The sequence below is a fragment of the Aptenodytes forsteri genome, unplaced genomic scaffold (assembly GCF_000699145.1).
Source record: "Aptenodytes forsteri isolate BGI_AS27 unplaced genomic scaffold, ASM69914v1 Scaffold264, whole genome shotgun sequence".
In the NCBI taxonomy this organism is placed as follows: Eukaryota; Metazoa; Chordata; class Aves; order Sphenisciformes; family Spheniscidae; genus Aptenodytes; species Aptenodytes forsteri.
The window spans coordinates 2,305,647-2,333,581 of NW_008795936.1; the positions used below are offsets into that span (position 1 = coordinate 2,305,647).

Below are 27,935 nucleotides of genomic sequence, written 5' to 3' on the forward strand. Positions count from 1 at the left end.
ATACCTACAACAAAATGCATTTATTTTATTTTATTTTTTTATGGGAAGCGCCAGTCTTGGGAGCTAAATGTTGCAGTCTCCATAGCCATGTGGACAAGGGCCAGACAAGGCTGCTAAATGATCTGCCCAAGAGTACTGTTAAATGAGATTCTGCACTGGGGTTGTTCTGATTTGGGGCCGACTGCATTAACCAGTTCATCACCGGAATACACATAGCCCCCTATATCAGTTAGGGGCTAGCAGGTCCCAGCCCACCTCATTTGAATGCTTCTGCCTGGCAATATTTCAAGTAGTGGCAATTTTGCACAAACACATGACCCACTCGCTACCTCTCTCCTGCACAAGCACGTCATACTCTATCTTAAGATTAACTGTGCTGCCCTAACCACCGGCGTGCATGGACAGACAAACAAAACCTCTACATGAAACGACAGTGCTATGGTGAATTGCTTCATAAAGGTTCATTTTACTAACCCTTAACCTGCAGTTGTGCCAGCCTGTATACTGGAGTCAAGACTGTGGGGAAAAGCAGTCAGCTGGAGTCTTTATAATGAAAAAGCCTTTCTCAGCTTTACCCCTGCGGGGCTGGCTCAGAGTCCTCAGCTTTGTCCTGCTTAGAGTACACCTCACACCTGAATGAAGAAAAGTTTTGTTCTCTGAAAGAATCAAGTTCATGCTGGTTAAAAGAACTGAGCTAGCTAAACTACAAAAATGTAACTATTGATCATGACCATTAAACCACTTTAAAATATGAAAATAAATTCAAATTGGACTTGGTAGGCTAAATTTACTTTCAATTTTTTCCAATGTATAAGGCTTATTTGCCTAATTTAATGTTTTACAGCTATCTTTAATGTGCAAATACTTTCTACGGTGAATATGCAATATAAAAAAAAAATCAGAAACTCTCGTTCTGAAGTTATGCTGTTTATTTCCTTCCTGAAAACTCAGCTGAGTGAAGTCAGGTTAATTGCCTCTAAGTCCCTATGAATAATGTTGCAAAGCCTTGCACTGACAGTTACACCATTCTTCTGCTAGTCATGTATCCCAGAGCTATTTCAATGTATCACTGTAATTCATTTTGGCTGCTAGATCTGCATATAAAGGTAAAAGCCAATAGCAAACTTCCTTAGTCTGCCTCCGGTTTTCATCAACTTTCTATCCAGTGGCTGTAATTTTGGAGATGTTACTTGATCTAACATGCTCCAAAATAATGGAAGTCTTTGCTCCCTTTAATATATTCTCTGCACATTGACATCATTCATGGTGGTAGCAGCAGTACGTTGGCTCATTATGTTGTACTAATCTTGCTACCCGATATTCTTTTCACCAATCAATCTGTTGATTACAGCCAGTTTAAATCTTAGCGATAAACAGGATTCTGAGATTTTTCAAAGGACAATGGAATCTGAATTAATTAGCATCCATCAGAGGAAAAACAAAATCCTCCTACAAATAGAACTGAGAAACTAAATAGCTCACAAGGACAACGTTTATGGAGCAGCGGATGGGCTTTTACACACTTGCAGTGCAGGAGAGCATAGCATCCTCAGCTCAGCAATCAGGCTATGGAGAAGCTAATTCTCACACAGAAATTTTTTAATTACACCTTGAAACTCTACCAAGTTAGCCTGTTATTGACGCCAGATCTCAAACTGTTCTGATTCATAACTCATCTTTAAAACCTGCAAGCATGAAGATTTGAAGCTTCTGTCAAAGTATTTCCAGGTTACACTTACTATTCTATCAACCACACACCTCACAGAGCCAAAAAAACCCCAATCTAACATTTACATGGATAACCAGGGGAAATTCATATAAAAAGGGGTAAAAAATCATACCTATTTTCTTCAAACTATCCTTATAGTATGTTCCATAGTTGGCAACTTAATAATGTTACTAACATTAACAAATTCTCACAGTGTAAGTGCTTTTCAAAGAACACTAAAATACTTGAAAACGTGGCCTTTGAAAAAGGGGTAAAAAAGAGAGACATTATTTACATGGCTGGCATTTAAGGAAGTAACAAAAATCATTCTCGCTTTTATGGACAACAGTAACATTTGCAGTCCAAAAAATCATAAATGTCCTGTAACAGATGATCATAGCCTCACTGACATGACAAATAAGAGGCATTTAGTTTTTAATGGCTTTTGTAATTTTTTTTTTCTTACAAGCGCAGCACACTGTGTAAAATGTATTTTAGTCTTCAGCACTTGGAAGCAACTTCACACATTATTATTCTACATTAGCTCCATTTGTCGATTTGATGACTAAAGACCTATTGGCCAGATGCAAATGCTGCTTTCTAATCTTGATCTATAATGCAGAACAGCCGTGGGTATGTCATTCCCCACGAAGGAGAATGAATCAGGAGAATCATTATGTAAGGTATGGTGTAAAGATAAACTAGATGCATTAATTATCTGAAGGAAGTTCTTGCTTACTTGCGAGAACATTTAGTTGCATAAAAACCAGAAAATGAGCCCAGGCGTAAAGATAAGCCCTGTCAAAAGTGTAGTCTTTCCCAGTCAGATGCTGGCACTGGCCTGGACCCCATATGTTGCAGAGCTCTTTGCCCTTGATCAGCCACATGTGAATAGTCTAGAGAAGTCAACAGGAATTTTGATGCTTTACTGGATCCAGGCCAGGACATCTAATATACTTTATTTCTCATTTCTGCCATACGTGCACAAGATGATATCCTCTAATTCAGACATACATAAAATAATTTTTTTTCTTCAAGTAAGCATCAGGTGAAAATAGTGAGATGTGTTAAGGGTTTGCTAATTGATGATATATTGCCTTAAATTAATTTTCTACTATTAATGTTACTTAATAGTATTTCATATTTCTTATTTGAAAAATGAGGGTCAAAGGAAGCAATTATGAGAGACGATTACAATTACCACTTAGGACCATTAATATGTAAATATATGGGTAAGTTAAGATTGCTAATTTAAGTTGCATAATTGCTGGATATTTTTGAAGTTAGAGCCTAATAGGTTCTGCCATTATTCGCGTCTATTTTATGCATACAATGTCAATGATTTTTATTCTTAAAATACCATGAATAATAGCATCGCATTTATTTTATTAACTGATATGGGCACTAATGTCGCATTATGCCATTCAATCACTTCCTTTCTAAAAATACAACAGGTTAAACAATTGTATCACTTACACACGTTCATGCATCAGCTCATGAGTCAATCACAAGTAGCTGGGTTTGAGAAGCAGCTTACATACTGGGTAGATTTCTCCATAATTGCCCAGTGTTTTTTTTTTCCAACGTTCCTTTGCAACATATGATATTCAGAACTTTAAAGCACAGATATTTCTAAAAGGTCAAGATAGAGAATGGATTTGATCCAAGGATCCCCATCTTAGCAATCCAAAAGTCAAGAGAACGCTATCAAATGTCAAGAGAAACTGGAAAAGACTTCAACAAATTATTTCTGCAATACTTCTCATTTATGCAATGTGTGCACAAGAGAACTATTTTAACCAGTTCTAATTCAATATTTTACAAATTTCATCTTCTTTCAAATATGTAAAGTATGGATGGTAAGAATTTTCTCAGTTATGATTTTTTCATTAATCTTTCACTATTACCTAAAACTTTGAAATCAAGACTGTCCTTCAACAAATATAATCCTAAACTATGGCCTGTATTACATGGACCACGAAAATAAAATCAGAAATAAAACACTGCAGCCCACTTATAATCCAGTACATTCTTCATTTTAATTTAAAACAGAGTACGTGTTCTCAGAAGAATTCTGCATAGACTGCCATGCATTCTCCTCACAGAAGTGTGAAAAAAATGATGACGGCTGTAGGATATATATTTTTTATATATGATTTTAAGAAATTTTTTGAAAATATGTTTTTTTTTTTTCCTTGAGATATATCTAGTGCAAATATTCAGGTGTCTCACAGTAAAAGAAAGGCTTGCAGTTTCCAAAAGTGCAAGAAATTTTCAGTTCTAAGCAAATTTGATAAGATATAACCAAACTAAAATAATTAAGATCTTCCTTCTCTTTGCCTTGCATTATTTAAATTAATGCCTGATAGTTTTAGGGAGGCGTAAAATCAAATCAAATACTATCATCAGGTGAAACAACTTTCTTTGGTATGTATAAAAGAGATTTATATAAACTACCTTCAAGCACCATCCTAAGTGTAAACAAAGGTGTTGTTAACTTGTTACAACAACCTAAAAAGAATCTCATTTTATTTCTGCATTCTCCATTCTACTGAAAATGGAAGAACTGATTTGGGCCCATGAAGAAGCAACTACCTTTGCTATTTGCCCTTTATTCTGTAGTAAGTATGATGCGGCCTTTCTGTAGACAATTCACTCATGTCACTACAGAAGATATAAAGAATAAATCAAGCCCAATATCTGAGCCATCTGTAATAAAGTTTTAACTACTGATTCAAGAGATATTTTTCCCATAAATTGACTCACCATACAATTGGGATTACTCCAAGCCTTTAAGACTTTATCTGCTAACTGTTTGGAAATAGTAGATGATAACTCCTCCGTAGCTGATAGAGCCAAGTAGTTAAAAAGTGTTTTAGACAATATCTTCAAAGGCCTCGACCGAGAATCCCATAACACTCTAAATTTCTTTAGCTGTGATCTATTCTTAAATATAAACCTCTCCTTTAATCCCTGCTTTGGACTGCTGGAATCACTGGATGCGTTGGGAAAAGTATTTTGTTACAGCTAAACAGTTGAAGAATACTATATCCAGATTCCTAAAAAGATACATCTATCTACATACAAAAAGACATCTATTTAAAGTCTATCTAGAAAAGACATTGTTACAATAGACAAAGCAAAAAAGAGATGAATGCTGTTTATGAGAAATACCTACTAAAGGAAAAGTTAGCACAGTAAAAAAAAATTAGTCAATGAACAGCTCAAACAGCACCTCCTAACACTATGATAACTCCAATACAGTCAGATGGAAATTCAGTTCTTGTGGGTTACTGAGGAAAAAAGCCCAGGGTAGTCTGTGCGCTGTTCATTTTTCTAAATTATCTTCTTCCCATGATTCAGATGTCATCTGCACACTCTCAAGTACCACATCCATGAAACAGCAACACATAGCCCACTTTATGTACAACCAAGAAGATCTCCATGAAAAGGTGCACCAGTGCAGTCAGGGGAATCAAGGCCAGCTGCTTCAAGCACCAGCAAAAGCCCTTCAGCGTGCTGCTGTTAGCATGAAGAAACCAAGCATTAATCCACACTGGCTAAGGTTTGCTGTCTCCACTGCAGGGAAGAGCCCCTAGATACAACCCCTAGGTACAGACTTAAATGTCTACAACCTCACTGGTCTTAAATATCTGATCTACTTCTGCCTAATCTTTTTTTTTGCCCTTCATGGAAAAAAAATGTATTAACACCCCCAATCCCAAGAAGGTTTTCAGTTTGAGAATCAATCGGTCCACCAGTCCACTTCATCTTCCGCACAAATATCAAACCCCACAAAAATGTCAGATGATAGGTCCTTTGCACACTACATCCTACCCCAGCACTTACAAAGAGATGACACCATGAACGTATCCTGTAACCTGCCTTTAGCCATTCCCTGTCAAGAGGGCACTGCCCTTGCTATTTCCATCTGTCTCTAAGGCATCCAAGGGCACAAACAGGTTACCATGGAATAATTTACTTACCTAAAACACAGCTACTCACTGTTTACAACAGAGAGAACAAATATGAGGTAAAAAGTTTTTCCTCACAAGTGATGCAGAAACCCTAGTATCACCTTGGCAGTAAAGAATGGAAGTTCATGGACAATCTCTGCTAGGAAAGGCTGAGGAGTATAAATGTGAGTATGCTGGGAAAGGATGCCAGAGCCCCCTTTCTCCTCATGAGATATATATCATAGAATCATAGAATCATAGAATCATTGAGGTTGGAAAAGCCCTCTAAGATCATCGAGTCCAACCATCACCCCAACCCCACCATGCCCACTAAACCATGTCCCTAAGCGCCTCATCTACACGTCTTTTAAATACCTCCAGGGATGGGGACTCACCCACTTCCCTGGGCAGCCTGTTCCAATGTTTCACCACTCTTTCAGTAAAGACATTTTTCCTTACATCCAATCTAAACCTCCCCTGGCGCAACTTGAGGCCATTTCCTCTCGTCCTATCGCTTGTTACTTCGGAGAAAAGACCAACACCCACCTCGCTACAACCTCCTTTCAGGTAGTTGTAGAGAGCGATGAGGTCTCCCCTCAGCCTCCTTTTCTCCAGGCTAAACAGTCCCAGTTCCCTCAGCCGCTCCTCATAAGACTTGTTCTCCAGACCCCTCACCAGCCTCGTTGCCCTTCTCTGGACACGCTCCAGCACCTCAACGTCCTTCTTGTAGTGAGGGGCCCAAAACTGAACACAGTATTCGAGGTGCGGCCTCACCAGTGCCAAGTACAGGGGCACGATCACTTCCCTACTCCTGCTGGCCACACTATTTCTGATACAGGCCAGGATGCCATTGGCCTTCTTGGCCGCCTGGGCACACTGCCGGCTCATGTTCAGCCGGCTGTCGACCAACACCCCCAGGGCCTTCTCTGCTGGGCAGCTTTCCAGCCACTCTTCCCCAAGCCTGTAGCGCTGCATGGGGTTGTTGTGGCCGAAGTGCAGGACCTGGCACTTGTCCTTGTTGAACCTCATACAGTTGGCCTGGGCCCATCGATCCAGCCTGTCCAGGTCCCTCTGCAGAGCCTTCCTACCCTCGAGCAGATCAACACTCCCACCCAGCTTGGTGTCGTCTGCAAACTTACTGAGGGTGCACTCAATCCCCTCATCCAGATCATCAATAAAGATATTAAACAAGACCGGCCCCAGTACTGAGCCCTGGGGAACACCGCTCGTGACCGGCCGCCAACTGGATGTAACTCCATTCACCACAAGTCTCTGGGCCCGGCCGTCCAGCCAGTTTTTGACCCAGCGCAGAGTACACCTGTCTAAGCCGTGAGCCGCCAGCTTCTCTAGGAGAATGCTGTGGGAGACGGTGTCAAATGCCTTGCTGAAGTCCAGGTAGACCACATCCACAGCCTTTCCCTCATCCACTAGGCGGGTCACCTGGGCATAGAAGGAGATCAGGCTGGTCAAGCAGGACCGACCTGCACCCAGACCCACAAATGAGTAGCAGCAGGCCCTCAGCAAGCAGAAAGCATGGGACAGAAGACAGACATTTCAAGAGAAAGCTGATGTTAAGAGAACGCTAATAAAACTGAATAGCAATAACAGATACTTTAGAGCTACAACTTACTACTAATATGAACTTCATCTGTGTGCTTCATTCACTTCTCACCAAAGCAAAAGGAATTTCGCTAGGAACTGCATTTGCTTCTAGACAACTTCAATTGTGCAAAAGCATTAATTAATCAGTGCAACACATTGCTCTATCTGACCTAAGTTAACCCAACCGCGTTGGTGCGGGCAGGCTGCTGGACTCCTGCGGAGGCATGCTGAAGCGGACAGGGCATGATTCAAAGTGCTGCAGCTGGCAGCAAAGAACTATCAGGTCTTCCCGAAATACACCCCTCTGAATAAAACATGGGCAGAGCATAGTGCTGCACTTCCTGCCCTCAGCAGCTGAGAAGCCCAAAATATAAGGAATATTTTGGTGGTCAGAATGGAATTACCTACCTGGGAAGAGAGAAGCACATCTGAGTTAACAGCCTTCCAAGCACCTGAACCACTAAAATTGGTTGGGAACTTACTGTTAGAAGTGAGATGAATTAACGTACTTCAGTTCCACAGAAGCTGGTGAGAAATAAACCCACACTTATTCTAAATCTGTAATTCAAAACTCGAAATCAAGTCAAGATTTCTTTGCAGGGGCTAATTGAATTTGCTCCTTTTTTGACTTGACCTCATTTTATTTTGTATTTGCTGTGTCACTAAAGTTTATATAAAGAATTTACACTTTGATAATTAAATCAGAAGTTAGAACTCTTAGAGATTTTTTTGTTGTTCTAAGAATCCTAAAACAATTTACAGAAGTTCAAAAGAGTAGGAAGAAGATTAGGCCACCAAAAGAAAGAAATTCAAATGATCTTCAAAAGCTGGCCTCCCCCCATCTTATCTTTGAGAGTGGATAAATCCACTTTGATACTAGGATTTAATAAAAACATCAAAAAAGTCCACATGCTTATATCTGATATTATTCAGGTAATTTTGTTGTTGAAGTAGTTCTGAGGATGGAACATAAGCCAGGGAATGTACATCTGCTGCTTCTCAGCAGTAAAATATTAGCTGTACATTTGCAGAACTACTAGAACTGGAGGATACAGGGAAACACAAAGTTTGGAGCTCTTGAATACCTTTTTCTTTTTTTAAAAGAAGTTTTATAATCTGTCACTGACCAGATACCATGTAAACAGCAAACAGCCTTTCTACATGATCAATTAGATATAAAATAACCTATCTCTTAGGTTTAACAAGAGGTGGTCTGAGGGATTCAAGATGAGAATAAAGAAGTGGAAGGGGAGAAATAAATAGAAGGCAACGCTATAAGCCACTGTGAGTCAAAGGTATATGTAAATGGTTTGCAACCATTTTTATTCATTATGGAATCAGAAGAGAACAAACTCATTTAATTTTATATGGTAAGTCCAGTACGTGTGTTGTAAATGTTCTAAGAGAGCACCGAAAACATTAATTCTATAGTTTCTTATAAAGGAAAGAGAGAGAACAAACGGGAAGAACATTCTTGAATGATAAAATGTCTGAGGGATCTGGTGGGAACTCTTCACATAAGGCGTATTCTTCTTTAGGGAACAGGTGTAGATGTAAACAGATGGGCTTCTATAAGCAGAATTGGCAGCTCCACAGATAGCTGCTTTCTTTTATATATGATTTTTAAGACTCACCAGAGTATTCAGGACCACTCTGCTTAATTATTCTTAACATTTTGCCCATTTCATATGCTTGCAATATAATGGCCAAATATAAAAATAATTTAAGCAAATTGTAGTTTAAATCTCAATGGAAACAATACATTTTATTCAAACAAACCACTTACAAAGGGAACTGTCTGTTTTATGAATGTTAGTCCATCTGTTCACAATAGCTACTTTGGAAGTATTTGTTTTCCTTAGAAATACCAAAACCGATTATGTATGTGGTGGTAGATGGGCTGAGGTGTGTTTGCTGCTTTTAAATCACTGAGCATATAAAGGTGTTTTTACTTTTGTTGGTCTAGTACAACCGAAGAAAGGAAATACTTGAATCCACTTTCACTGGGCTACACTGCACGTATGTTCTGTACAATAACTATTGCAGGTGTTCCTCTTCCGGAGAGGATGTACCGACAAGCGTTGTGTTTCCATGATGATGGCCAGGCTGTACTGGGGTACGGTTCTCACCTCTCCTCCACGAATTCTAAGGAAAGAACGATTCAGGTAACACTAGCGAGAAGTCCGGTGCAGCACACTTCAAATACATGCATACATGGTACACCAGTACTTATAGAGCAGCTGATAGAGCCAGGCTAGTAATTTGACTGGGAGCATGGTATCTACCATTTTATGATGGCAAGATCCTAATGGTCACTCTGCCACATCTTTACACAAAAACCAGCTTCACACACCTAACGGGGTAATTTCTGGTAATAAAACTTCCTTGTCCAGCCCTTGGTACATCATTCTAAAAAGCCCAAACAGACTGTGAATATGTACATTAAGAGCAAAACTGTACAGAGCCAAAGGACTGTAATCTGCACGTACTTGTACATAAGGTGAATGTCAGCTCTATGTTAATGGGTGTGATTGTGCTCTCATCTGTTGAGTAACCCAGTTTGTGTCATTTTGGATCCAATCCACTGAATTATTTAGACATTCACTACAGTACTACTAAAACTTATAATCGCAGAGAACATCAGGACAAATCACAGAAGTGAACATCAGATATAAGAACAGAAGAGCTTTTATAGCAGTAAAAGGAAAATAATAACAGAAAACAAATGAGCAATGAAAAGTAATTATTATAAAATATGTAGCAGAGTCCCTGGTTAGTGTAAGAGTTTGAAGCAGGTAGCCCCAAGAGCCCTCAGGCCAGCAGCATGCACGCAGAGAGGAAATTTGAACTGGGACTCCCAGTGAAGCTGTGTTTGAAAAACATCACAGAGCTGAGATGTCTGACCTAATGAACCACTAACAAACAGAGCAGCCTGCTGCAGCATTCAGACAGTATCTTCTTAGTTGGGTCTCCTACAATGTCTCAGAAAATGTCCTGGAAAGACAGTATCATGCCTGCTAGACAGAAGCTGGCTGAAGCTGGTTGGGTTGGACTATAGTAACAGCAACCCAGAGCATGTTGTATCAGTATGACAGAAATCAAGAAGAAATCCTCTATGGAGGTCTGAGGCTCAGAATACTCGTCCCTTGAAAGGACCAATACTGAGACTCAAGATGCCCTCTACCTTGCTCCACTAAGTCCTAGCTTGCCACAGAGAACCTGCTGCACAAGGTGCCATGGGGATGCTCAGCACTTCCCAGCAGACAATGTTAGTCTTCTCTCCAAACTTCAGATCTATCTACCAGTTAACACTTCAGGCGATATTTCAGGAGAGCATCTTTTTTTTCTTTCGCTGGAGGGTTCTGAGTCAGGTAATGTTTAATAATTTCTGTGGGGTTAGTTCTCCTTATTGATTTCCTTTCCTGTTTTCTTTCCCTATGTTTTGTTCTGATACCAGGGAAGTGTTCATTGTATTCAATAACCTTGTTTTCCTTGATTTTGTGTTACCATTCCCGCAATGTCCTATCAAGCATCAGAGTTGTCTACTAATTTATGCAAATATATTAAGAAAAATATATAATAAATGTGTTATTTCATAATTAAAAATTACAAGAACGTTACATCAATCACAATACCTGCATCATAAGGCTCAGCGGTCGCAGACTCAAATGCTTCGCATCAGATGTAGAAACTGTAATGGGAAGGCCATGTGTTTCTAAATCCAGGGAGTTCACTCAGTCCTGGCATTTGGAGCTGCTCAGGGAACAAGGTGGAGGAGCCCCCTCTGCCACAGAACTGCGCGAGGCCAGCACTGGCACAGATCTGTCCTCCCTATAGTGTGATTCAGAGGGTTCATCTGCTTAAATGAAGCCCATTGTTTTGCTGGTCCATCAGCCAATGACTCTAGGCAACTCTTTATTTTGCCAGTGCCTAAACTTAGCTTGCAAGCACAACTAAAATATTAATCATTAATTATAAATGCCCATTATACTATCAGAGACATTCCCAATGTCATTCAGGCCGACTGCCTAGTGTATGAAATTGAAGGAAAAAGAATACATAATAAAAATAAAAACCCAGACACAAAATTCCACTGATGTAAGGAAAGACCTGTTTAGCCAAATACACATAATTGTATATTAGAGTTTTAAGTAGACAGCTGTGACTGCAGTCTGGAATACAGAAAGGGATCATCCTGAATAAAAGGCTGTTACCAACTACTACTACGGTTCTGGCAAGGAAGCCAGGGAAGGCAATGAATTTAACAGACTATGTTTTAAGTTCTGCTTTTTTATGGAACGCACAACGAAATTCTCAAATTCAATGAGTTCTGTACTCCAAGGACAGTGTTAACAATTTAACTCTTGATCTTAACATCCAACTTTAATGTTACCACCCAACTTCAGATGCACATCCAGCTGAGAAACCAAAAGACCTTATATTATATAGACAGATGTCTTTGGTTGAAGGAATTGCTGACACTAGTGATCCATTCCTTTAAAGATGAGGTCATGCAAAGAAACCTAGGTGCCCCATGTACCAATAGCCTAAATCCTCTGTGATGAATTTCAAAGTCACCTATGCATTATTTTAACTGTATCCAACCAGCTTCAATCACACCAGCAAGCAGAACTATGCAGAGAGCTGGCTGGTTTTGTTACTCCTGAGACATACCCTGCTCAGGCTGTTTTGTTGTTTTAACAGGGAACAGCAGTCCAGAGTCTTAGAATAAAGTGATTTAATATTTGCCATAATCAGAGAGTATTCAAACAGGAGTTTTATAAAACCTTAAATATGAAATTAACTGAAATTATTACTAAAGTACAAGACCTATTGCTTAACCTGGTCCAAGGAACAGAGGAATGGAAGGTGGCAAACATTACAGCAACTTCTGAAAAGAGCTTGAGAAACTGTCAACTGGTTCATTTGATTTCTTTACAGGTCTAATAAACTCAATTGTATAATAAGGAATGGATTTAGTTGATGCATGGAGAAACGTAACACCATAGTGAAGAGTTACTGTAGCTTTTATAGCAGGAAACCACAGATCAGAAATCTGCTCCAGTTCTTTGATGGTGCTGAGAAGCATAGGAGTAAGGGTGACCTGACTGACATAAGGCAGTCGAATTCCCAAAAGTTTTTAACAACCAAAGTTGGGAGGGGGAAAAGCATTAAAAAAAAAAAAAAAAAAAAAGGCAGCTTTCCAATAGGACAAAGTCAGGAAAATACAGGAGCAGATTACCAGAAGAATGTGACATCTATTCTGGGACCTGTGCTAGTCAGCACATTAATAAATATTTTTTTAAAGGGTGGGAAGGTGAATATTGAGGTGGCATTCACTGATAGTGTAAAATTATTAATGTTTTTCAAGACGACAGCACATTTCATAGACTCATTGAAGAATATCAGGATGCTACTGGATTAAATGATAAAGTGGCAGATGAAACTGAATTCTGAGAAACACAAAATGATTCAAATTAACAAAAATATCTTTAATTATACAAATCCAACAACGGACTGTAAAGTATCCTTTGTCATTCAGGAGAGAGATCTCGTAGCCACTGTGGATACTTCTTTGAAAACATCAGCTTGATATAATGTCAAGATTTATTGTGGGGGAAAAAAAAGCTAGAGAACAAAACCAGGAAACCTCATTAGGCCTCAATTTAAAACCATGATTTAAGCACATCTTAAACAGATCATACAGGCCTCGTCCCTCTCCTCCTTTTCTAAAAGAATGTACCTGAAATAAGATTTACAGAAGGGCAACAAATGAAGAAAGATGAGGAACGGCTTATATATCTGGGAGATTAAATAGGCACGGATTCTTCAGCTCTGCAAAGAGAGTAGGGGAAGATGTGTCAGCATGAAAAGGTTGAACAAGGAATAATTACTCAATAATTCCCACAGTATGAGAATCAGAATGTAGCATTAAGAGATTTAAAGCAAAGTTAGGGAAGTTATCATTGCTACGGGATCTGTTGGAAGCTGAAATATAAAGAAGTTCCAAAACAAAAGATCAGACAAGTTTAACAGAGGAGAGATCCATGAACACCAGACAAAGTGCATAAGGTCCCCAGCTCTGGGAGGTCCTAATCCACAGGGCATTGGAGAAGAGTAACAGAGAAACCTCAGTGTTTACTCCCTCTGGTTTTATCTATTTTCCCTAAGCATCGCCTCCTGCCCACTGCCAGAGGTGGGATATTGGCAAAACAGACCTTTGCTATGACCCAGAAACACTCAGTTTTTGCTCTTCTGTGTTTCCAGGCAGGATCACTGAGGTATTCCACGCATATTCATTTACAATATAAAACGTGAAAAGGGGAATGATGTTTGACATGAACCCAACATTAAAGAACTCTCCGTCATCACTACCACTCCCTCTTGCTTTATTCTAGGAGGGGGGCGGGGGGGGGCGGGGAAGGATTAACTAAGATATTTCCTTTTTTCACTCAATTTAATTTAGAGAGGAAAGACTACAGGTAAGTAGATTTTACCCTACTCCTCAAGAGCATGTGTTACTCAGAGATATAACAGCTCTACATTAAAGGTATTTTCACAAGTTGAAATACAGGCAAAGAAATAAAGTTCTTTCCAGAGGAAAAAACAAAAATGAACAAACAGTTCAAATATCCAAGTCAGGTTTTGAAAGCTGTTTATAGAATTTATTTTCTTCCTTATTTTCCCATTCACCATCATGGATACTATTTTGCCACATAAAAAGAAAGGGAATTAAAATACTTTATTTTGTTGCCCAAAAGTCTCAGTACAAGAAATGTTTTTCTGCCCAGGAAATGACCATGTGCTTGCTGGTGTGAGCCTTTACAAAAGGACAGGCAATATTTATGAGCAGTTTGAAGGCTTCCTAGTGAATATCCATCTGGGAAACGTGGATATGCAAGTTTTGCACTCTCTCTCTCCTAGGTCAGTTATCTAATCCTAAAATTGCATCCAATTTTCTCTGAGGAATAGTTCTGCATAAGCATAAGTTAAATGCCTCAAAGGCATCTAAATCATGATTTTCTTAGTAGTGGAACAGCATTAAAAACAAAGAAATGAAAATCATGTTTTCATGACAAAGGGGATTTTGTCTCAGGCCTCAAATTCATTTCAAGCCAATGGGTTTGTTTTGTTGGCATGCAGGCTTGACAAAAAGAGGCTTGGCAGATACTGTAGTAGGAGCAAATTTCTGGCACATTTTCCCTTTTCAGCAAACACGATGCCTTTCCATGTACATTAGACCACCATTTCAGCCAGTTCTGACTGCTAGCAGCAACAGAATAACTGCAGAGATGCCCTGAACTTTGTCTCACTCACCTTTTTCCACCTGGCCCATGAAATGCAAGCAAGACTCCCAGACTGATTCATAAAAAATAACAAGCACTCCTAGGACATCTGTATGGAGATTATATTGTTAATCAATTTATTTTGCATAGCCCCATGGATCACTTTCTATTGATGATTACGCATTTTAGTTCCTGTGAAAATTTGTCAATAAAATAAAAATAAAAAAAGTATGCTAAGGACAGCATACTTTTAATTTAAAGATGATCTCTTTCTTGAAAAGAGATGCCACTTTCCAAGCTCTCAAAAGAACTAGCTCATGAATATATTTCATTTACCAAGTGGAAGAGCTGTTCAAGGAATCAAAACTTTCTTGGTAATCACAATACAGGTATCCAGAGGTGAATAATTTTCTTTTAGAGTTCAGTTACTTTTAAAAATGAATATTGGAAAAATAGCAAGTTTGATAAAAAAGTAGGTTTTGAGTTACTGAAAGTGTGTTATTTAAACTCAGCATAGACTGGCATAGTTTTTACCCCCAAAAAAGTGGAAAGTTAAATACTGTTTACAGATTGTTTTAAAGATTTTTTTACACAAAAGCATCTGACATTTCATTTCAAAGTTTTCACTCAAAATACGGACTTTGCGTCTTGAAAGGGAAAAGAATGGTGGGTAAATAGACCAGATTACCTAAATTATCCATAAGTTTGAAACAACATACTTGAGTTACTGAGGTTGTCACAAGGATTACTTTTTTCTCCAAAGCATCCAATCCCAATGGACTCTGTCTCCTCTCTAAGTATTTGCTTCCCTTGAACAAACCACCCAATTTCTTTTCATAAGCATATGTTCTACACTCCCAACAAAATTCTGGACCGGTCCACAAAGCTACTAGCTAACTAATGACTCTTGGTTAGTGATGAAAATGCATTTAATTTCAACAGTGTCAAAGATGCAAATCGCTGTCCCCTTACAGATTCCCTGACCTATCCAGTCCTTGGCGGAGAATGTCACGGCTGTTCTATCTTGCATGTTTAACACCTAGAAAGTACACACAAATACTAGATCAATATAATACCTTACTTCAAAAATCCCTTTCTTTTATTACAGGATATGAATGATGAATGCAGTATGGATTCATTTCATTACATACAATACAGATGCTTTACTCAAAACACAAGACCTGGATAGCTGTCAATATTTAAGAGGAGCTTTCATGGAAGAAAGGCTGTGATGACCTTCAGAGGTCCTTACTCTCTGACTGTCTGCAGGAATAAGTTAATCAGGAGATGAAGCTCTTGTATCTAAGCCAGGCTTGAGATGGAGCTGTGCAGTTTGAGTGAAAGAAAGGAGTTCTCATTCAATCACTGTAAATACATTCAAAGCGGGAATTTGCTAATTGCAGCACTCTGTAATCTGGAATTCATATAAACAATAAATACGAAATAGAACACATGGACCTAGTAAATTTACAAAAGCAGTAAATGCTAGAGATGAGATGTTGAATACATTATTAAGACTTGTGCCTAGTTTAAATGGGATTAGAAAAAACCCAACCTGTTGCAAACCATTTTAATTCAGTTTGTGGATAGCTGCTGGAGAATCAAAATTTTGATCGGTTATGCCCCACTTGGGATGCATAAAGCTCCAGTTTTCAGCTTCTGTTAGTTTAATGCAAGGATGGCAAAAATCATGCGGACATTCCCTTCATTTACTTCTGGAACAAACAATTTGCTCATCACCATGTTTTGGCTGACTGCCTGAACAGCTGAAACTGTTGCTTCTCCTTGAAGAATAACATTTAACCAGTCAGATAATAATCCATTCAACCTGGGGTCCTCAAAAAAACTCTTAACAGGTCAATATATTGCTCTAATGAAGCACAACCCCGGCTGCCAGAACATTGTTTTTATGCTGGGTATATGCAGGCAAGTGAGATGGGAATATTTAGTACTACAGTATCTACTTGAAAAAGGCTGGCTCTATTAAATAGCTGTCTATCTTCTTGCACTCCAGGGAAGGAAGCATTCCTCTCTAACAAAGATGAAGGGAATATCAATGGGGCTAATCTCTTCAAAGTGCTCAGCGCTCAAAGCAATTGCCTGCAGTAGTACACAGTCCCCACCCTCATTAGCTCAGCAAAGAAAACACAGCCAGAGACAAAATACTGTCTTGCAACTAGGGCAAAAAATGTAAGACAAGGAGTTTCCAAGCCACCTCCCTTTCCTTTCCAAAGGAGAAATATTTCGTACATTTTAAATTATGTGTGTACTGAAAATAAAGTCATACATCTTAAGAATCCCTTTTCTTTTCTTTCTAGCATATTTAAATATTGTGGAGTTTGCTCATATTGAAAAACGGTCATGACACAACAGAAATACTGCATGGCACAACTCTTCTCCTGATCAACAAAGGGGAAAAAAATCAATGCCAACTTTTCCCTTTTGAAAAACTGCAACAGTCAGAAATAAGGAGAGTGATAGTTTCATGCCCCCATGGAACAAGGAGACAAAATGATCTGTCAATCAGCTCATATTTGCGTAAGTTCCAATCTACCCACTGCCTCCAAATTAGAGAATTTTATGGTCAGGAAAACAAATGTTGAGAATGAGAGAAATGAAATACAGCAGCACTGAGGGGAGAAGTGAGAATTATAAGACAAGGAATTATTGTTGAATAATGTAGTCTTCCAGCACATCCTTTTACTCCCATGCTGACCACAGGAATAATTAAGAATGGTCAACAGATGTAAGCATTCCTCAGAGGAAGAGGGCTGACATGGACGTATTGCCGATCTGACTTCCAAGACTAAGCAGCATGATCAGGACTAGAAAATAGGTCATGGGCTGTGTAAACCAACTCAGACCACACGGGAATCTCTCCAGGGAGTCCACTAATGGATTCATCAGTTCAAACACGCAGGCTGGGCAGGCTACCTAAGGACAAAACATCAATATTGGTGCATTGTCTAAGAGCACACACTTGGGGCAATAGCATTTGCCTATTGCAAAGCTCTGCCAAAGCAGGGATTTCAGCTTGAAGGACAAAGCACAAAACCTTTCTACTAGTGTGGGTGAGGTGAACCAGCTCACCAACATTCCCTCTATCCAAGGTATAATTTTTGAAAATCTTTTGCTTGAATAAAAACAGCTTGGTCAACAAATGGCAGACCTGAAAGTTTATTTTCCACAGATCAGTTTAAAGTAGGGATGCACATTCAGACATGGAACAAACACATATCACAGACTTTAAAATTGTCTTTCATTCTCCCTGTAATCCTTGCTGATTGTTGATTGATGGTTCCTTTGTTATGAAAAGTTTTATAAAGGGATACTCAAGTTTGGAGTAACAAGAAAAAGAGAAAGAGAGAAATGGACGAGACAAAGGAGAAATGGAGACCTACCACTGCTTGCAACTTGCCAGTGTAAACTAAAAGGCCTGACTTTGGCATTTAGCCCTATCCCATTTTGGAAGGAAGGAAGAATAGTTTTTCGTGACTGATTGCTACTTGGCCCAGTTTCTGCAGAAGTGTCCCCTGCGCTGGCCTGGCAGAGGAGGCACGCACAAGAACAGTGCTCAGACACAGAGCACTGACACAGCACTTAGAGACAAGCTGAAGCCAAGAAAGTGAAGACAAACTAAAAATGCTGATCACCAAATAAAGAGTGGAGAACTAGGAGATGCGGGTGGCTGCATTTGTGCTCATCAAGCAAAACTTCTAAGAATTTGGCTCAATTATATTTAAAGGAAAAAGAACATATGAATCCTTAGTTTGTATAGTAAAGGGTGTGTAAGGATGCAGGGAAAACACACAGATCTTGCAGTGCTGAACCCATAATGCACAAAAGGGTTCTGATGGGACAGACATTAAGCAATTCATGATGGGAGAAAGAAGAGGGAATGAGTGATGTACAAGATTGTAGCTTATGCTTTTCAAATAGACATGAGAAAAGCCTGAATGAAAAGCAAAGCAGGCAGCAAAATAAGGAAGAACTAGTCTCAATTTTCTAAGTGAAGAGCAAATATTTCAAAGGAATTGGAAAGATGTGTTCTAAAAACACGGCTTGATGACTTTGCCACCCTGTTAGGTGGAGCTATAGCACTGTAGCAAGTCCAAACTGATTAATAACCAGAATTGGGAGTTGTCTGAGTCCTGTGTAAAAAAACAAGTGCCAGGACAAATCCAAAGAATTATACCTATCTCTATTTCGGTCTATCTATATATCAAGCTCTCTTTGCATATTGGGCATCAATTTGCAGAGTTTACTACATTCATACATGAGTGCCTAATTAATGCATGCACAAGCACCCAATTAGTTCATGCATGAGTGCCCAATTATCTTATGCATGAATGCCCCATCAGTTCATGCATGTGTGCCCAATCAGTTTATGCATTGACACTCAATTAATTGACATAATTAAATTAACAATATTAAATAACATAAGCCCCCAATTAATTTACATGAGTGCCCCATCGGTCCATGCATGGATATACACCCATATCGGGGCAGGGACAGCTGTGGCCCGTGGGTGACCTACAGTGAAGCAGTGACAGCCTGGAGCAGTGGAGGAAGAGCAGTAAGGAAGGAGGAGCGGCAGACAGAAGCCATTATACACACAACCCCAACCTCCCTCATCACCCGTTGCTGCACCAAAGGAATTGGGATGATGGAGCACAGCCCGCAGCAAAAACAAGGCAAGCAGAGAGTAGGAAGTGTGGAGGAGGGATGTTTGGCTTAAGCTGAGACTGGGAAAGGGGGAGGAAAAGCATTTACTTAAGCACTTGTTTAATTCTTCATGTTTTCTTTCTTCTCAATACCCAGAATCAATGATCAGAAGTTTGCGTTAATTGGCAATAACTTAAATTAAGTAAAAATTTCCCAAGTCGAGACTGTATTGCCTGTGACAGCATACACATAGTCAGAATTGAGGCAGGGACTCGGGCATTGAACCGCAAGGGGAAAAGCACCCTAAGGAATCAATTGACGTTATCAAGTAATCTGCCTTGGAGATTAAAGAACACAGAGCAATAAAGTGTTGTAATGAAAAAAGCTTTTTAGTCAGAAATGGGGGTCATAGGGAAAAACACACATTAATGTCAGCACATAATTGCACTATACGGACAAAATCAGATGCTGCTAAAAAGATTACTGTGGTAAATTCTGCACTAGAGGATTTTTCTCCCATCAAGCATGACTTTAACTGTAAGCAAGAGGGAGACAAATACAACAATCAAGCTTCAGAAACTGCAGAAAAAGTGAGATAGAGTCAAGATCTTGTCCTGTTCCGGTTCTCTTGATACCTGGACACAGTCCCCTCCTGAGATCTGAGAGGTGCAGGTGCATCCCCTGCTCTCCCCACATCCAGCCGCCAATTGCAAAATCCACTATACCGCTTCCCAGCAAATGAGAGCTTCTTCCATCCTAGAAAAATTCCCCACCCTGCCAAGATGAAGCTTTATCTACTCAGTGCCACTTAAGTGGTATCAATTAACCAAAAATGTGAAGGAAAGAAGGAGAAAAGACAGACACCTGGCACCTCAATACCAGCTTGTCTTTGCAGCCAATATACCAAACGAAATTGAGGAAATCAAAGAGAAAATTGAGTGGGCATCTCACTGCAAGATCAAATCTCTAAATAAATGAGACTGCCATAAAAGAAATCAATATTATTTATGTTTCCTTTGAGAAATAGAATATATACTCAACTGGGCACATATGAATTTAAAAATACAACTTATACCTCTGAGCTTTTCCCCTCCACTTACAAGGACTGTTTCTACCAGTTCTGTTCTAGCACAGAAATTGTTACCAGGTAAGGAATCTGAAAACTGTAATTCTGGAACTTTACCTGAAGACTCAATATCAGCAGAAATTCTAACAATCTGAGGTTTAATCTCCATGCCTCCATCCCTCATGAGGCCTGTGTGGATCGCCTGTGGCTTTAATGTTATCAGTAATGGCCCAAATAATGTCAAGTGTAAATATTGAAAATGCTTCAGCAATCGCATCCCAGAAAATCCCGTCAATAATTCTGTATTCAGTAAAGGGTGGGTAATATAGAGAAAGAAATTCTTTAGACCACTATTTAACACCAAAACCAACTCCAGACCGAACAGCAAACAATTGTCACCCATTGAACTAATGGCTGTTTTGTGGTACTGGTCTTGGGTAATGCCATGTGATGTGTAATTAAACAAATTAAGCTTGCTTTTGGATAGCAACACCGAGCAGTTACCCTGACCCCACCATGGTTGACAGTGGCACCATTTGTTTGACAGTCACTTCCTAAAACAATGTGTCTCCTGTACCCCCAGAATTCCTATCTCCTAAAATGAACCACTTCTATCACAAGGTAATCTTGATCCTGGCATTTCTCAACTTTCACATTAATCTACAACCTTCACATTCTTTTAATACACTCCCCCTCTAAATAAAATAGGTACATATTGCCCATTGAGATGTTCAGAGGCATTGTAAGGCTATTTATTCATGCTCTGGCAGAAGAATCACATACCCTTCACACCTCTTCAATGCTGAGAGCAACACTGCCCAGCTTGCATGGAAGCAGGTTCAATGATAACACCTCACTGTATCTCCAGATCTCAAAATATAGCAGTATATTTTTCCAAATATTGTTTGCTTTCCCTTGGCCTTATTGTAACTGCTACTGGTTTTGGACTGTTGCTGCGGGGTTTGTTTGGTTTGTTTGTTTTAATACGTTATGATAATAAATAAATATGTCGTAGCATATAAAGTAGGATCCTCTACAGCTTCTCTAACTCTTACATATGCAATGCTGTGTTGTGATTAATTGTTAAGTACATTTTCTGAACAGCAACTGGAAACACAAAAGGTGATGACAAGAGGGTGTTTAAGGGATTCGTGAATGCTACACAAGAACATAAGCACATGGAGATGCTGGTTAACTTTCATATGAAAAAATAAAAGTAAATTTAGTTTAAAAATCAGTTACATTGTGGCCCATCTTGCACGGCAACCACAACTGGTCCCCTCTCTGAGACCATTCACAGCACGCAGAATTCAAAGGACATGTTCCTTTGTATTTCTGATATTAAGCATAATATTGAAGATAATTGTCCCCAGTGGGCTGAGTCCCAGCCAGCTCCATCACCACCTCTCATTGCAAGACCGTGAGCTAGTTTCAGAAAGACTGGGGGAAAGAAGAAAATCCACATAAAGTGCAATGGTAATTAATAATGTAATTAATTTCTCCTCATTCACAAGTATGCCATATCGAAAAGGCCACCTCTAAGCCGAGCTAAAGAAAAGCTAAGGCAGAGTGTAGCTAAACCAGAAAGATTTCTACACAACTTTTTTCATTAACTTATTTAAGATCTGAGTATGGCTCTGATAAAGCAGAAAATGGCTTTATGGTCAAGCATTTATGCCATGAATAGCATTCGGATCACTAGAGTTAGCAAGGACTGTCCCCAATAACGCCATCAGGAGAATCCCAGCAACTTACAAACTCATTCTTGGTACTAGCTCTTTGTTAAGCAACTCCCATCCAGTGCATGTCATAGGACAAAAGATAGTGCCACTTAAAAACAAAAGGTAAGATGTGTTTGTCTACATTGCATTTGCAATGATAATTACTTGAAAACAATACAAAGGAAAAACAAACAAAAATCTTCCATTAGTTGGGGACTTACTATCTCTGACCTCAATCTCATTTCCTGATACTACCAAACTTTTCATAAACCCCTTCTATCATTATTAGGTATAATTTAAATAATTACTGGACAGAAGAAAAAAACTGCTCAACCATGGCTCTCTAATCTAGTAATTAAATCCACCTGTAAGATGCTGAACAATTTGTTTCCAGTGTCTGTGACTATTAATGCAGTCAAGTATTTTACACTAGGAGGTATAACATCACCAGGAGAGACTGAGGGATACAACTGGAAATTAAGACATGCTTTGACAAGGTCAGAAAGATCCACCCAAACTTCTCCACAGGCAGAGGTCCCAAATGAGACAGATGTCCCATGCCCAACAGGCTGTTAGTTAAACATAGGATATATTCTTCCATCACCATTTATTTTTGGAGTATTCTGGCTGTTTGACTTATTTCAACCTGGTTATTTTTTTTTTGTTAACTCCACTCAAATGATTGACTGAATAGTTTAGACTGACCAAATCCATGAATTACTGTTTAGACAAACAATGCAGGAACTTGCTGGATCGTTTTATTTAGCCCTCTGATGTTGCAGACAAGCACAACATTCAGCCTCTCTCACTGATGCATCAAGGGCCATTTTAGGATTACTCAGGCTAACTCTGGTTTAGCTAGCTTGGCAACTCCAGTATTAGCAAAAAAAAAAGCTATGACAACATGGTGTCAGTGTGAATTAAACATCCACAAACCCAGGGTCCCAGAGATATTCACCTCAGACTGGGTCCCACACGGCATTGCTAGCAGTAACCAAACCAGCTGCACCCAAGCAAGGCCAGGTTTGCTAAACAATACCGCATCATTCCCCGCGGATGCAGTGTAGAAAATGCGTTCCTTCCAGCCACTCATCAAGTAAGTTAAATACTGCTCCATAACAAATAGATATTAGTATGCTTGTATTTCTACAAGGTACCTATTCAGAATAGGCATTGCCTTTTCAGTCTGTGTGTGTGGATAGTGCCTGGTATGCCTCGCCCTCTGTCCCTAGTTAGGTGACGTAGGCACTATCTCTCTTCAAACAACAGGCATTGCAATAGTCTCTTCTAGCTAGATATTTTCCTATCTTTAGCAAGGTGTGATTGCATCCTGTTGCATTATGCCTCATCGTGATCAGCCATCCCAATTTGATATCTCTGTTGTGTGGTTACTCCTGCAGAGAAAATTTTGGATTTTATCCAAATGATGGAAAAATTTGCCCATTTAGATTACCTGAAGCTGATAACCTTTCTACTGTAAAGTTCCTATCTGCCTAGAAACATTGCTACTGCATTTTTCAGGGATGTGATTCCTTTGCAAATGACCCAACATTATGCTTCAGAAACACAAATGCAAAACTTCTTCAAATCCTCCTGAAGAAAAAAAAAGAGCTTTTATTCCAAATTACACACATAAATAGAATAGTGGTTAAATTTGTCTTTAGGAAGCTGTCAAAAATGGACAGTGTCAATGTATTTTTTTTCCCTTGGAAAGGAAAATACCTTATTTAATGGTACAGCAGGGAGATCTGTGAAACCACTATACAAATACTATAGAATCTGATGGCAAAGTTTTCTGTCAAGTGACTCAATATATTGATATTATGTGTTTCACAGTATGTGGGTCATTATGACAAAAAATCATACTATTATTCTTGTTTAAATGATTCCTTAATTGTCTCTCATATTCTGTTGAAACATTATACTTTATGCACTTAACAAATAATGCAAATGCATACATATTTTTCAATATACCTATATTACATTATATATTATTGTATTATATTATATCATATTGCACTACCTTTGAGTAAGAATGATTTCCTAAGCTAGGATCTAATTTTGTGCTGCAACGTGAATGCTTGTCCACGCTTTGGAATTGAAGATTAATATTGGTTTCAAAACAAACAAAAAACCCCAAACATTTTACAACAGCCCCTCTTCAAATGAAAATGCACGTTCACTCACAATACTGCTGACATGGTAATACATGGTTGATGATGAAAAATAACTGGTTACTTCAATTCTTTGTGCATAGTGAGCAGTCCTGTCAACACAATGAAGTTCTGAAGCAATAATAAAAGGACTTAGTAAGATTGGTTTTGAAATGCAACTACAGAATTAGCAAATAAAAGAACAAACAGTAATGGAGAATAAACTTCACTAGAACATAGGTAATCTCATGAAGTATTTTACCCCGTGATCATTTCTGTATTTTATGTAATATTTTTGTAATTAATTGCACTTTTTGTTATTGCACATTTTTCATTTTATATAAGTGGACCATTAGTCCAATTTGCCAATCTAGTCAGTAGGAAACAAGTGTATTGATCATTGGTACAATCAGGCATCTGTTCTTTAGAATTTACACATCTATGCTGTTTTGCACATGCTATCTGGCTTCAGAACCAGAGAGAGATTAGAGAGATTTAAAAATAAAACACATCCTAGATAGAAAAAGTTGTTTTAGAATCCTACCAGAGCAATCAAAGACGACCTGGTTGGCAGGATGTGGGCCTGCATCTATGGATAAAATGGGGACTGACTTCCGAATGTCCCAGACCTTCATCACACCAGAGGAGTCACAGGAAGCAATCGTATCACCCTCTCAATGTTGGAAACAAAATAAGGGCATTGCTTCTGTACTTTTGCAAAGAAGAAAGCATATGGCACAGGGCTGGATACTCATTGATGCCAGACATAGTAACTGTATGTATTTAAATAAATGTAAGTTATTATATGTGAGGTTATCACAGCCTCTTAACAACTATGTTGACTTGAACAGCAACGGTACAATATGACTTTTAAAGAGAACAGTCCAGGAGAAACTAAGTAAAAAAGAGAAAATAGGTTATTTTGAATTCTGATACCAGTGTCCCCTAAGAACATGATTTGTGATTACACCTTTTCTTCTCACAGAGACAGAGGAATGGCCCCTTAGCCCTGATTTTTCATTTGTCTACTCATGTTTTCAATGTGAAGCATAAGATTAGAGCAGAACATACGCTCCTTCATTGCTGTACATTCATTAATAGCCATGCTAAGGACAATCTCAATCATTTCAGTAAGTCAGAAGCATGTGGGGACTATCTATGCAAGGAAAGATAGCAGGACCATGTCCCCCATGCCTCTCTTCAATATTGTTTTAGGAAAAAAAAAACCAAACCACAACTAAAAAAGTGGCAGAAGTATTTTGTATGCATAACATATGAACAAATGTAAAAATCAAAGAAGGCAGGGTAAAGGATGCCCAAACATAACTTTGTTTAGCTAATTCCTGCCACCATAACAGAACAAAACCCCTAGCTACCAATATAGAAACATTTACTTTTCATTTTAACCTCCTAAAGATAGATTCAAAATCCTCAAACCAGCTCAGCTGGTATGCACTCAGAGTTATCAAAGTCAATGTCTTTTCCAATTTACGCAAGAGTGTAAAATTAGATTAAAGGATATTGTTTTGAAGGAGAATCACAACGGTACGGAACTGAGAATCAGGTAAAACTTGGGTCAGATGCTGCATCCATGACTTTTTTATATTCAGTTAATTTTTACATCTTTCATGTAAATAATACCTGCAAGAAAATGTGTAGAGTTATCCATCAAATAGAGGAATTAAGATCTGAAAATATCCATTGCCTTCTCAAGTAGAAAGTAATGGCCTGCGAAACACTCTCATGGTATAAGTATAATGAAGTCTTTAGATTCATTTGGAGGAGACCTAAAATGTCAAAACTCCATTCTGGCTTGTAACAGGGACTAATACAGAGTAACACCGAGAAACAAAGTAATCATTGCTTGGAGAATTCAGCCGGCAATGCGTAAGCTCTCAGCAGTCTCTGTTTTGCAAAAAAGCTCAGTAACCGTAACTACATCACACCTCAACATAGTGGTGCCAAGCATTATGGAAAAGCTATTTGTTTAACTGTCTCGCCAGCTGTACCCACCTAATTCTCTTTCATTTCATCTGGCTCCTTTCATGAAGTTCAGCCTATACAAACGACAAGGTCAAGCAGGCCGTTCAGGAAACAAATAACAAAAACCCCCAAACAACACAGCTACACTCCAAATTGTGGCATGGCTTGAACTGGATCTCAATAATGCAAATTTTGTATGGGAAAAAAAAAAGCATCATCATGGATATGAGACTGGAAGAGTTGTCAAATCCAGCCTCCTACTAATACAAGCAATGCTTTCATACGCTTGCCTTGATAAAAGTACTGAATTCCAGATTAGCAGCAGTTCCCCCATCCACCCCCTGCTGCTGATCTAGAACCTGCCTGTTCTTGCATTTATAAATCTTTCAGCACATTAAGTATAAAGCGAGAGTTTAAAAGTACTTGTTCACATGCAATCTATATCCTTTAGGTTAAATACAAGGGGTTTTCTGCAGAAATACTCCTCCCTTCTTCCCTGTCCCTGATGCACTTCACTTACAGTATCATTCATATCTCCCCTCAGATGCTATTTTCTGGGCTAAACAGCTGAAGTTCTTTCTTCTCTCCTCCCCACACTTTTAAGATAGTATGGAGTCTGGATTAACTATGAATGTAGCTATCACTGATTTTTATAAAGCAACTCTTGCAAAAGTGATCACCAGTTTTGGAAGCCCATTCTGAGATCCCCGTAACCTGACTTCCAGAGAGGTTAAAGATGCTTATCTCCGCTGAGCAGAGGTTTCAGCGAAGCTGGCACACAGCAGCAACTACAAAGTGGGAGGGTGGGACATGCATGATCAAGTGGGATGTCTCCTTTCCTTAGGTCATTATCTATCATGCCAGTAAAGGGAAGAGGAAATGAGTATGTGCATGTAGAAAGATCCCTCCATTCCTCAGTGTAAGTACTCAGCTTCTGGACCAGCTCTCCACACCTCACCGTCCTCTCTCTTTTCACTTTCTTCTGCAAAGATTATGTCCAACATTATCAACAGTCCACTCAGGAAATCACTGGTATCCCTTATACCCATTATTTCATAACCTTTAATATGACTTTGACATATTCTTGCATTTTACTTCTGATTTTTTCCATCCATAGAGGCATTTTAGTAAATAATACCTTTTTGGGGTTGGTTTTGTTATGGTTTAGAATATGCCTGTCTTCAAACTTGTTTTGTATATGTCCAATATACTTCAGTTCACTGCAGTTCAAGAAATGCTCCTTAATTACAGCTTTGGTAACTAACTCAGCAATTTTGAACTAGATCAAGGGACAGCCCATCTGGGTAAGACTGCACATAACCCACCCGGTGCAGTTACAGAAGACACTCCAGTGGGTGCTCTGTGACTCCTTCTTACATCGTCAACAGTTGTGTCCATGGATTTTCAATATGACATTTCTCCTTAAGTAACAGCATCGTTCAGCTAATAGATCATAATAGCACCAAGAATGCTTCACTGAAATAAATATTATGCAAACATTGATCAGAGACAGTCCCTGCCACAAAGTGACTGCAACTGTAGAGCTGACTTTGACCTTCCCACTGGCCCAGATTAAGGGATCGTTACTAGTTGCATAATTATGAGGAAAACAATCTGATCTACTTTTACCACAGGTTCTTCCTTCTATGAATTAATTTTGCTACAGTAGCTGACACACCGCAAGAGAAGATCCATGCCCCATCCTCTTTCAATCTTGCCATCCTATTCTCTGCCACATTTATTTTCTCCCATTTCCACCACAGATGCTTAAGAAATACAAAGGTAAGCAGATCTC

General features: G+C 39.0%; 1 protein-coding gene across 1 annotated transcript in view; it reads right to left on the minus strand.

Moving 5' to 3' along the window:
- SPAG16 (sperm associated antigen 16) overlaps window positions 1-27,935 on the minus strand; it is a 435,834-nt gene that overhangs the window by 92,218 nt on the left and 315,681 nt on the right. The window contains 1 exon segment of the mRNA XM_009285141.1: window positions 24,702-24,828. Within this exon segment, the coding sequence (XP_009283416.1) occupies window positions 24,702-24,828 (127 nt within the window).